The following is an 11,450-nucleotide window of genomic DNA, read 5'->3' as shown; positions in this document are numbered from 1 at the left end:
TAAAAGTGAATTTTTCCCTACAAGAAAAGGACCAAACTGAAAGAAAATAAAAAAAATAAATCAAAGATGCAGAGAATTTAATTTGAATTCACTAAATCATAAAGGAAGCATTTCTATGTATGTGCTCGTCAACAGTAGTCACAAACAGATTTGGGGCTTTGCTTATATGGTTGTTCATAGTCTACAAGAAGATTGAGCCACATTCAAGAGGATTTTTCTATTAAAAAGAAGGGGAAAAAAACAAACAAGAACTGCTAAATAAAGAATACTTCAGAGCCACTGTCCCCCCAATGAATGTATTTAGCTAAATAATTTGTTGGATTTCTTTATTTCACTTTCAATGTATCTTATTTAACCCCAAAAAAAATGTCATGTTGACACAAGTAATTTGGGATCAAATGAAGAGTTGAAGTAACATAGATGTAAATATCATAGTTAATGATGAAAATCCAATCTTATTTTTTACAACGGATTGAAGTAAAATTTTCTTTATATGTAATTTCATGTGCTACCTTATTCAACATTTTTCGATTTAGTATATTGCATTTACGCCACAGTTTTGGCAAAAATTATCAAATAAAAAAATGAAAAGTTGAATAATGAATTAAAACCTAAAATTAATAAAATACAAAAATGAAGACGAATCAAGCTTTAGAGCCTAGTGAATATTTCATTAAACTCAATTTGAGCTTAAATTTTGAAATTTATATCATTTCAAACTCGAATCGAAACCCAACTTTAAAACTTCAAATCATATACAATATTACTTTTTTGGGTTTAGATTCAATACATTTCATTTACCACCTTCCACAAGTACTCACTTCTTGAATTTTTGAAAAGAAACAAGAACAAAATAAATAATAAGATAACTAAGGGATCAAAGTGAATCAAACCAATACTGGATTGGACTGCTAATATTTTGTTAAAGAACTGGACTGAATGGTAATTCTGGCAAAAGTGAAAAAGAGGCGACTTTATAGTTCTTTTCTCTTTACAGTTTGAGAAGTAGCCACTTTATACTTTTGTTACTATTTCTCCAAAAGAAAAAGTGGCAACAACAATTATTCTGCCAAGCGGTTAAAGCCAGAAGTTATGGATGAAGATGAATTTTCTTTCAATGACTTTTCTTACCTTCATCTTCACTGCCCATCACCACAGCCACCTTTCCTCTATGTACAGTTATTCCCAATTTTTTGTGTTGTACACCTTTATTGCTACAGGTGTTGGCAAAAACAGAAAGGTAAAAAAAAATTTTAGGCTGACAAATGGGCTCTGAAATTCTCAAGCTCAGACTCCTCCTCCTTGCCTGGTTTCATCTCAAATCTCGACCAAGTAAGCTCCGAGCTCCAGAATTAACTGAATTCAATAGGGCCCTTTCTTTCTTGATCTTAATTTTTGTTACTCTAGCATTTATTAGTTCCCATTGCTTTTGACTGTAAGTTCCTTGAATTATAGGCCTCTGAATTGCAATCATTGGTAGTTTTTCAATAACTTGTGTGCTTGTATACGTTTGATTGGGTTAATTTGATAGCGTGAGAGTGTCTGTGTGTGTGTGTGTGCGTCTTTTTTTTTTTTCTTTGTGCAATGCAGAATTCTAATGGTCTTGATTTTGGATTCTTGAAATGCATTTCTTTTTTGGTATATCATGAGATGAGGAAAATGATAGTCTTCGAAAAAAATGGAAGGACAATGTCAAATATGCTGTTATGAAACTTACAGTGGCAATTGAACTTAGTCAACTAATTAATTTTGTTAAATTTTCTGTGGTTTTGGACGGTAGTCCTATGGCAAGCTATTCAGTTAGTAATGAGGTTGGTTTAAAATTACGGATCATGTTAGGTTACTACAAAACGAACAAGTTAAAGAATTATAACTTTCTTAGGAAGCAATGTTGAATACTTCATATTGTAATGCCAAGCATTGATACGCAAATGTGGAGTCTCAAAAAGCTAGTAGTATACAGGTATAATAACAGCATATTTGGCAACACGGGGAAAGGTGGTTTTGATTTTAATAATTTATGCAGTATGGCATAATGTGGTTGGTCCATTTTGTATTCATCTTGATGTCTTACTGATTTTTGTGATTTATCTCTCTGCTGAAATAAATTCTTTTTCTGATTTTTCGGCTTCAGTATATTTTGTTAAGTGCTTCTCCCACAAGGACTTAAAGAAGGCAACTGACGGATTCAAGAGGATCCAAGATAGCTCTATCAATGGAACTACTTATAGAGCTAAGTTCCACAATGGACATATTGCTGTGGTTAAAGAAATTAGAATGTTTGATAATCTTGATGATGATGCGTTCTGTAGAAAAGTGCAACTCCTCAGCCGCCTGCATCATCGTCACATTGCTTCACTAAGTGGATATTCCGCTGGAAATAAGAGGTTTTAATGGCTTGCTTTGTTCTGATTTATTCGTCTTATCCTGTTTTTTGAGTTGATGGGATGCAATAGTTTTTCATTCATAGAGGAATGTGCATATTTCTGACATAGGATGAGTTTCATGTCTCTGGTTACTGCAGTATAAACAGTACAGATGCTGCAATCAAGACCTCTGCCTTAATTTTGTTTTTACTGTCATTCTTATCATTGTTCTTAGTCAATATTGCCTTTTTCAACATTTACCTTGGTTGTGAGGCTTCCTAACAACATGAAATTGGGCCAAATAACTCGGTAATCAGGGGGCCAATCAGCAAATTTCGATTTTGAACCATTTAAGGTCTTCTAATGGAGAAACATAACTTGTTCTGCTTAAAATAGAGTCATAGAGTGGCAATTATCATCTAAAAAGTTTGGTGTAAGTCTTCGCTGTATGTGTGAATGCAGAACAATGCAATTATGTTCTGTAACTTGTATTATTAGCGGAGTTGACAATAATCTGCTTAATTGTCCTCATATTTGAGTCTTATAAATGTAAGGGACATAATTTATATATTAAAAAAAATCTAGCACTCCTGACCATTAATTATTTTGTTATCACTTATATTGAAAGAAGCTACTCTAGATACATGTTCCCTTTCGATTTAACCATTTTATTGGATTCTTATTTGTGATTTTGAGACAATTATGGGTGAATATCCAGAATAGAAGTTAAACTTTCATCTGCACTCTGTCCATGTGTGGCATGATTCTTCTTGTTTTTCTCTCCCATTATGGGATAGCTATAGGTGGTTAGGGATTCAAATGGTCGGGGCTCATGAATTTTGGCACTTTTCAAAACATAGTGTTGCTGTTCTGCCTTCACAAGCTATCCTGGATAACTTTTGCAATGTGTTGCTGGCTACCTATCATTCCCTTGTTGAGTTAATATCTCTATCTCCTGCCACTTCCCTATTCTGTCTCTAGAACCCTATTGACTTGATCATAATTATGTCTACTTCACTTTATTAATTGGTACTTGCAAAATCTGGTCACCTTAAAACTGCATATTTTATGGTGCAGCAATTTGTAAGTGTGATTGAATCAAGAAATCTCACCTTAACTGCAACCAGTCAAATTGATAATTATTTCAACAGATGTCCACTCTATCATTCATAGAAATGGCCTTTTTTTTATGCTAACATTACAAACGAGGTCGCATAAACAACCTAATTTCTTCAAGCCAGATAGTTAATCACTATCTAAAAAAAAAAAAAAAAAAAGTTAAATTTGCAGATATCCCACAAGAATCCTTGTTACGATTGTTGATATGTTTATCGGGGGTTTTATAGATAAAAAAACATATGTGGAATAAGACTTATCCATAATGGCATGTCTAAGATATATTCTCATAGCTATAGCAATCAAAAAAGAAAGCAGTTTCAATCTAAAGAATATTGACTTGCTTGGTGTTTGTCTATGTATCTCCTAGAAGCAGATTTTTCATCTTTGCACGAGAATTATGCAAATATTCTGCTATCACAACACTACTAACTTTGTACTATAAGATTACTACCAGACTTGCAACTGTCTTGACAACTGAAAATAGTTGTTACTTGTGCATTTTAGGTTTTTGGTGTATGAACATTTGGAGAAAGGAAGCCTGAAGGATTATCTTTCAGGTAATTTCCTGCAGAGTAGCAGAACCTACTTGTGTCTCAGGAGATTTGTTATGTAGTTCCTAATTTAGCACTTTCCTTCATGTAGATCCTCTCAAGACTCCATTGAATTGGAGAACACGGCTTCAAATAGCCATTGGTATTGCTTCTGCACTGGTGAGTTCTGAAGTTGGCTTTTTCTGTGTGGCTTATCAGGATGATATAACCATATCCTCTTTCACCTGTTTCTATTTTATACTGCTCTGAAAAAAACAACAGAATTATACTCTGACATACATAGGTAATGCATTAGAGAATCCAAAATGTTTTGAGCTGTGCTTATTATAACTGAGGACTTATTAGCATTTAATATGATTAAATCGATGCACTTCTTACTCGTGTTCTGACAAAATCAAGTCACTATCATCATGTAGTCTGCTTATCAGCCTAGCATCTGTTCACAATTTGATAGGAATTGTACCTGGTATATGATCATTTTCTTACCAGTTACCTGTATGCATGTCATGCACGCTAAAGCTAGAAATACCATGGGCTCTCCAACTGTATCCTAAGACTAACCGATGATTAATTAAAATTATAGCACAAAATACAGATCACTAACATAAGCACAGGAAAAATGAACAGGGAAATCAACTGTATTGAGTCAGCTTGAGTTTTTTTTTTTTTTTTGGAAGTACCTCCCAATGAAGCAGCACCTGTTCTACAATAAATTCTCCATAGTTTTACAATTAATCAATCTTTAGTAGAAATGAATTCACTTGCACGGTTGTGATCAACTCATAACAGCATCTTTTGCTCTTGTTTTTTTTTTTATAGGAATATCTGCATTTCTTCTGTGATCCACCAATATACCATGTTTCCATCAATTCAAGTACAGTCATGTTGGATGACAATTTCAGTCCCAAGGTACAGGTTACTTTTTCTCAACATGGGAATCTAAGCACATCAGTGGATGATTTTTTTCTTTTCACATTTCCATATCACCTGACTGACCTGATCAAAGAGATTGGGGAAATTAAACCAGTCATCAAGCTGCTGTCTTTGCCAGAAGGCATTAATTTTGCAACATGTCAGTTCTAACTACCTGCATTCTTCAATGTCAAAAGCTCATACATACCAGTAAATTTTTTTTCTACAGCTTTGTGATGTTGGCCTTCCGTCTTCTGCGGGAAGTCACAAAACACTGCCAAACACTTCAGAAAGAGGTATGACCTTGTCTTTCACGTCACATAATCCATACCAGTGGTCTTAGTGAGTGCTCTTCTGCTTATCTTGCAGAACGTTGCGATAAGAGTTGCAATGACTCAATCTTTCAGCTTGGCTTGCTGATCCTTGAGCTAATCACTGGTCAGTCCTCAGATAATGGAGGAGTTGACTTAGTCCAATGGGTTCAAGAATCTCGCCTTCCAACATCCATCAGTATGATGATAGATCCAGACCTTGGAAACAGTTATAATTCCAGGGAGCTTAGAAGCCTTTTAGCCGTAGCAAGATTGTGTATTGAATCTGTAAATAAACCATCCAAGTGCTCTTCGCAGATACTACTACGATATCTTACCACAAAGTAGCCCCAGCCAAAACTTCTTTTTTGATGAGTGAGCTTGTAAAGCAATCAGCGGTCATCATCACTGTTATTGTTTCCCGTAAACCACACTTTATAGCAATTTTTGTTTTGACTTCTCTCTTTTTCCTTCGTTTTTCTTTCCATTTCTTTCTTTTTAATTGCAATAAGAAAGAAGTCAATTACTTTTCTTTTGCACTTTTCTCCTCCGTCTTATCTGCCTGCCTTCCACACCAATATAAAACAGGGCTTGCTCATCTGCAGTTAATGGAATTGTGCTGGTCTACCATTAATGTTAATGATGTAATGAATTCAGGAGATATTCCATGATATTTCAACACCCTTTTCTCCTCCGTCTTATCTGCCTGCCTTCCACACCAATATAAAACAGGGCTTGCTCATCTGCAGTTAATGGAATTGTGCTGGTCTACCATTAATGTTAATGATGTAATGAATTCAGGAGATATTCCATGATATTTCAACACCCTTTTCTCAAAGGTTAGATCAACACATTTAGTAAAGGAAATCTTGCACCAATAACAGTTCAGTTTCTTTCGTCAGTAGACAGATTTTGTAAAATCAGTGTGCAAAAACATAGTACTTTTCTAGACCAGGGGAACTGCTACTACTGATCTTTTCTGCCAAAAGCCCAATTGTTTCTCCCCAAGAAAAAGGGGAAAAAAAAGAAAGCAAGAGGAGCAAATTGTGCCAAGTAAATTCTCTCCTTCAAGATCAACAACTGCAGACAAAACTAGATTAATCTGCCAAAGCAAATACATGAACAGCAACTCTTATAAGCTCATGGCATTTGAGAAAGTAGAAAATCATCTCGTCCTAAAAATCTTCAAGGGATCACTGTTGAGCACATTGCACTCTCTGAGCTCCACCACCATGCATGTCATCATCTTCCTCGTAAGCCTCTTGCTGAGCAGCTTGCTTCCTCCTCATCTCCTCCTCAATGTTGACATCATGCAATGTTGTCTCCTCACACTCATCTAGCTCCATGTCAGTCAACTGTGATTGTGGCTTTGGAGGAAGGATTCCTTCCAAAGCCTTCACCTGGTCGGGGCTCAAAGAGTCCGGGAACTCTACAGTGAAATGAATATACATTTTACCCCGCATAAATGGCCTCTGGTACATTGTCATCCCTTCATCATCGATTGCCTTGAATTGATCTGCAAGTTTGTGCACAATGTATAATTCGCATGTCAAATACATGGTAAACTCTAATCAGAAAATAGGTGCAATTGATTAAATAGCGTGAAAGAATATACTGACCAGGCTTAATAACTTCTCCTGGCTTTGATTTTATAAGAAGTTGCCTTCCATCCAGGTGCGTCAAGATGAACTGGAAGCCGCAGAGTGCCTCAGAGAGAGACAAAGTATGCTCGACAAAAAGATCGTCATGTTTTCTCTTGAACTTTGGATGCTCTTTCTGCTGGACAACAAACACTATATCCCCAGTGGCAGTGTCGGGCTGGACAGAAGCAATATTAAGTCAGAATAATATAATAAAGTTCTCAAAACTTCAACTGTTTCAGAAAGTTGTCACAATGCACCACTTCTTACCGCTTCATCTGCCTCTCCAGGGAAAGTAATCTTCTGGCCATTTTGCATGCCCTTCTCCACATGAACTTCCAAGACTTTCTTCTCTGGGACAACTTTTTCACCTTTACATTGTGGACAGCGGTCCTTGTCATTGATACTCTCTCCAGTTCCTTTGCATTCATTGCAAGGATGCTGCATTTGCTGGATCATTCCAGGACCAAGCTGTCTAATTGTCACCTTCATACCAGTACCTTGACAACCGGAACACTTTGTTGAAGCTCCAGATTTTGATCCTTTTCTGCACAGACAACCACATATCAGCAAGAATTGACAAATCAAAATCAAAAAAAAAAGCCAATCAAAATTTCTAATGAAAACTCGATTTAAATGCAGCGGTAAATACTTACCCACTACACTTTGAACAAATAACATTCCGGGACAGAGAGAGCTTCTTGGTTGTACCACTGTACAGATCTTCCAACGACACCTTCAATGGATGAACTACATCCTCACCCCTCCTCTGTCTTCGTCCCCTACTGCTACCTGTTCACAAACAAGTACAGTACCCCCACTGTTAAAATCTGACCGACCAAAACTAAAGATCCAATCTCCACGCATTATTCCAAATGGATTTTAAATCCACCAAACTAACAAATGGTCTAGGATAAGCAAACATTTTTCTTTTGGCAATATGAACGTCTCACCTCTACTAAATGGATCTGAATTAAAGAAAGTTTGGAAGATGTCAAATGGATCATGCATGCCACCACCACCACCCATTCCCTCCTTGAGGGCATCTTCACCATACTGATCATAAACCTCCCTCTTTTCTGGGTCACTCAAGACCTCATAAGCATGAGCTAGCTCCTTAAACTGAAAGGAAAATGCCAATTTATGTTCATTAGTCTTCCGCAACAGCTCACAGTTAGATAATTCTCAAAGGACATTAAATCTTACGCTAATGCCATGACTCTATAGCAAAGCAAGTAATTGGAGACAGCAAATTCACAATCATCTCATAATATTACCCTTCAAATATACAAAGATAAGATCCAACAGGCCAGCACGAATACATTATTAAGTCCCCTTAATCCAATTGATTATCTTATTCACCTACATTGACCACACTCCCAATGAAAGCTTGCAATCCTACACATCCCCCTCCCAAGTTCTAGAACAACCCGCCCCCTTTTTTTTCTTCCAGCTTCCCAAAGAATAGGACGAAAAATGCAACTATTCACGAGTTTTAAACCTCCTTTCCCGTCTTTTTGGTGCAAAAACAGGCCGGATAGTTATTGTCAAATACTAACTTCCACCCTGTGGAAAAGTTCGACAATCAAGCCATGAACACCATTGGGAACAACTTCAAGACGCCCTACAAGAGACTGCCCATTCACAACATTGGCTAATCCGATATAAAATCAATGTGCATAATTTCAACCCTAAATCACCTAAACAACTAGAGTGACAATCAGCAAAAATATAGCCTACCAGCAAATATCCTCTTTTTTCTTCCTTAAATATCTTATGTTCTCACGAAATATTCTTTCAATCAAACAGAACCAATTAGACCTATATTGTGTAAACCCGTTTCTATAACATCGGAAAATAAAACTATCCAAACTGACAACCCGAGCTCGATGTATACCTCAAAAATCCAAGAAAATAACAAATTGTGGAACGTGAGCTCAAACTTATTTGGCATGAATTGAACAAAATGATTAAAGTAATAAACAGGAAAGTACATTACAGAGGGCGTGTTCCCGATCAATCACAACACAAATCAAAAGCTTCATTGCTTCTCATTACACTATCATAGGACTTGTCTTAACAGCTATAATCCTTTCGAAATTCCCACATCAAATCAGATCACAAGACCCTTTTTATCCTCAAAATTCTAATAACAAGAGAACGCAAATTCAAGCAAAATAATTTTTAAAAAAAATTCTCAAACTAAATTTAACCAAAAAATACTCATAACAAATCAAACCCTTTTCTCAAGATCAAGATCCCAGATTGTTCCAAAAAGAAAAGGGTACCTTCTCAGGGTCGCCGCCCTTATCAGGATGGTTCTTGATGGCGGCTTTCTTGTAAGCTTTCTTAAGATCTTCAGGAGAAGCATTCTTCGACACCCCTAATATCTCATAGTACCGCGTATTATCACTTTTCTTAGGCGCCCTCCCAAACATCTTCGCTTGTGATTTACGACGATTTTCGACTTTTTCAGAGAGCTGAAGAGAAAAGGGCAACGAAGGCTAGAAACAGCGACAAGATTCTCAGAGACAATTCCTAGAACATCTGAGGAGCTATTTAAATATACTTTTGGAAAGACGCTTGAACGGCTGAGATTTTAATCCCAAATACCAATTGGAGATGGATTTGGGCCGTTGGATTAAGAAATATGCTTTGTGTTCGGGAAAAATTGAGAAGGGTCTAGAATACTCTCCGTCTTTTGATGAAAGACTAGTGGCCGTTGGATGGGGTGATGGCCGGTGGAGATTGTAATTCCAGAGGGTTCTGTGGAGAAGGCGTTGAGTAGTTTCCATATTAGTTTCGCGTTTTTGGGAGTGGCAAATGCCCGGTCAAAAGTCGCGTTTGGTGGGAACTAGTTTTTGTTAGACGGCGTCAGTGTGAATGCGCAATGCTGGCAGCTAGACAGTTGCTTCCCTCGTTCCCAATGTGAAGGATTTGATTATAGTACTATTTTAACCTCCCAAACTTTTTCCCATTTGCAATTTGCATCTTGAGCTACTTTAACTTCTTTTTTAGGACATGATCCGTATGGACTGTTTTTTGGGGTATTTTTAAAAAATTTTAATGTAATAATATATGTAAAAAAATTTTATTGTAGATATTTTTGGTAGTATTTTGAAGGTATTAGGTGGAAAGGGAAAATGGGGTAAGATTTTATATATATATATATATATATATTTGTGAGTTGGTTTTGAGTTATTGTATGGATTGAAGTCATTTTTTTTATGTATTATTGTAGTATTGTATTTAAAAAAACTAGTTTGTGAAAAATAAGCGAATTCAAACAAATTCGTTTAACGAGATTGCTCATCATCCAACATGTTTTGATTTACATCACAAAAATCTACATTAGTGACATGTTAAACATACTCTAGAAAAAAACAAAAAGATCTGAAAAACACTAAATAGATGTGAAAAATACAAAAAGTTTCAAAATGTCTGCTAATGAGATAATACTGAATAGATTTGAAAAATACAAAAAATAAAATAAAATGTCTTCTAATAAGATAAATCGGTATACAAAAAAAAATTAATGTCTTCTGATAAAATAAACCACTACAACTTCATTCTATACATGTTACACTTATCAAATCTACTAATCAACTATTTTAAACTCCAATAATAATGATGGAATTTGTCACGATAGATATAAAATTTTAAAAATATTCCATGTAGATTGTCTAATATTTACTATTCTAAAATAAAAATCATAGATTGTATATGTTGCCGAAGAACCTAAATAACCTCATTAGTCCCGTTTGCATGGATTAACACAACAGTTAGTCACACTTTACGTTAAATGCTTTTACCTAATTACTACATAATAAATGGTTGAATTTGTAATTGCTTATCCACTTAAATGTGGTGGGTTATTAATGGGTTTTTTTTATTAATCAGATTATTGGAAGAATAATCGAGGAACATTTAATTCAATTAATAAAAACATATTCGAATTTAGTTGGAAAATTATGGTGGAAGAAAGGCATTAATAATTTTGCAAAGGCAAAGTGCATGTGATGGATAAACTATTGACATGGTTATTTTAACCATCAATCTAACGTAGAATACATATATCTGTTTGTGCACATATTATATTGAATTATCTCTATACATTTTATATTGAAGTGAGTCATTCTCTGAACATAACAAGATATACGAAAGTAATTTCCCTTTTATTTTGTATGTACAGCTATTCCTTTCTTTCTTTTTTGAATTTTTTCCTTTCCTCGTATCAACTTAAAAGACTTTAAAAGCTCCTGTAGAATTGTCATGCTCATCATGAAGAGGTAACCACGAGCCAAACAAACTTCCAAAAGTAATGCTTATAACTCATGCATGGAGTTCCTTTTTTATTATTATTATTTTTTTTAGAACAATATAATGGAGGGTTTAATGATCCATTAAACAACAACTAGTTGGAGGTATGAGACCCATTGACTTAATAGCCGTCTAAATTCCTAAGTCATGTTTTTAGCTTATAAAGAATTAAGATCCTTTATCAAGGTGGAGCAAGAGAAGGGGAAGAGAACCAAACCCTACTCTTCCCAT

At 35.4% G+C, this 11,450-nt stretch overlaps 2 protein-coding genes across 2 annotated transcripts; one reads left to right on the top strand and one right to left on the bottom strand.

Annotated features, from left to right (window-relative positions):
- The first annotated feature begins 1,025 nt into the window (after positions 1–1,025).
- Positions 1,026–5,719, top strand: LOC113705058 (probable receptor-like protein kinase At1g49730). Its single transcript, XM_027226940.2, has 7 exons — positions 1,026–1,332; positions 2,135–2,387; positions 3,990–4,042; positions 4,128–4,195; positions 4,856–4,945; positions 5,178–5,244; positions 5,318–5,719. Exons 1-7 carry the CDS (start codon positions 1,266–1,268, stop codon positions 5,605–5,607), a joined length of 888 nt encoding a protein of 295 aa, XP_027082741.1. The 5' UTR covers positions 1,026–1,265; the 3' UTR covers positions 5,608–5,719.
- Positions 5,720–6,128: 409 nt separating this feature from the next.
- On the bottom strand, positions 6,129–9,511 carry LOC113705049 (dnaJ protein homolog ANJ1). The gene is made up of 6 exons (XM_027226920.2): positions 9,188–9,511; positions 7,853–8,021; positions 7,556–7,691; positions 7,170–7,446; positions 6,879–7,077; positions 6,129–6,775 (listed from the first exon to the last, which is right to left on the bottom strand). Exons 1-6 carry the CDS (start codon positions 9,335–9,337, stop codon positions 6,453–6,455), a joined length of 1,254 nt encoding a protein of 417 aa, XP_027082721.1. The 5' UTR covers positions 9,338–9,511; the 3' UTR covers positions 6,129–6,452.
- Between the last annotated feature and the right edge of the window lie 1,939 nt (positions 9,512–11,450).

This window comes from Coffea arabica, chromosome 1e (assembly GCF_036785885.1).
Source record: "Coffea arabica cultivar ET-39 chromosome 1e, Coffea Arabica ET-39 HiFi, whole genome shotgun sequence".
Lineage (NCBI taxonomy): Eukaryota > Viridiplantae > Streptophyta > Magnoliopsida > Gentianales > Rubiaceae > Coffea > Coffea arabica.
The sequence above is the reverse complement of the archived record's forward strand: the minus strand, read 5'-3'. Positions and strand labels throughout refer to the sequence as shown.

Bases quoted from the DNA above. Each gene is read 5' to 3' on its own strand.
- LOC113705049 (XM_027226920.2), bottom strand. From the start codon at position 9,337: ATGTTTGGGAGGGCGCCTAAGAAAAGTGATAATACGCGGTACTATGAG. The intron at 8,022-9,187 runs GTACCCTTTTCT...TTTTCCTTTCAG, and splicing joins AGGGCGGCGACCCTGAGAAG to TTTAAGGAGCTAGCTCATGC. The intron at 7,447-7,555 runs GTAAGTATTTAC...TTGTCTGTGCAG, and splicing joins ATTTGTTCAAAGTGTAGTGG to AAAAGGATCAAAATCTGGAG.
- LOC113705058 (XM_027226940.2), top strand. From the start codon at position 1,266: ATGGGCTCTGAAATTCTCAAGCTCAGACTCCTCCTCCTTGCCTGGTTT. The intron at 4,196-4,855 runs GTGAGTTCTGAA...TTTTTTTTATAG, and splicing joins TTGGTATTGCTTCTGCACTG to GAATATCTGCATTTCTTCTG. The intron at 4,946-5,177 runs GTACAGGTTACT...TTTTTTCTACAG, and splicing joins ATGACAATTTCAGTCCCAAG to CTTTGTGATGTTGGCCTTCC.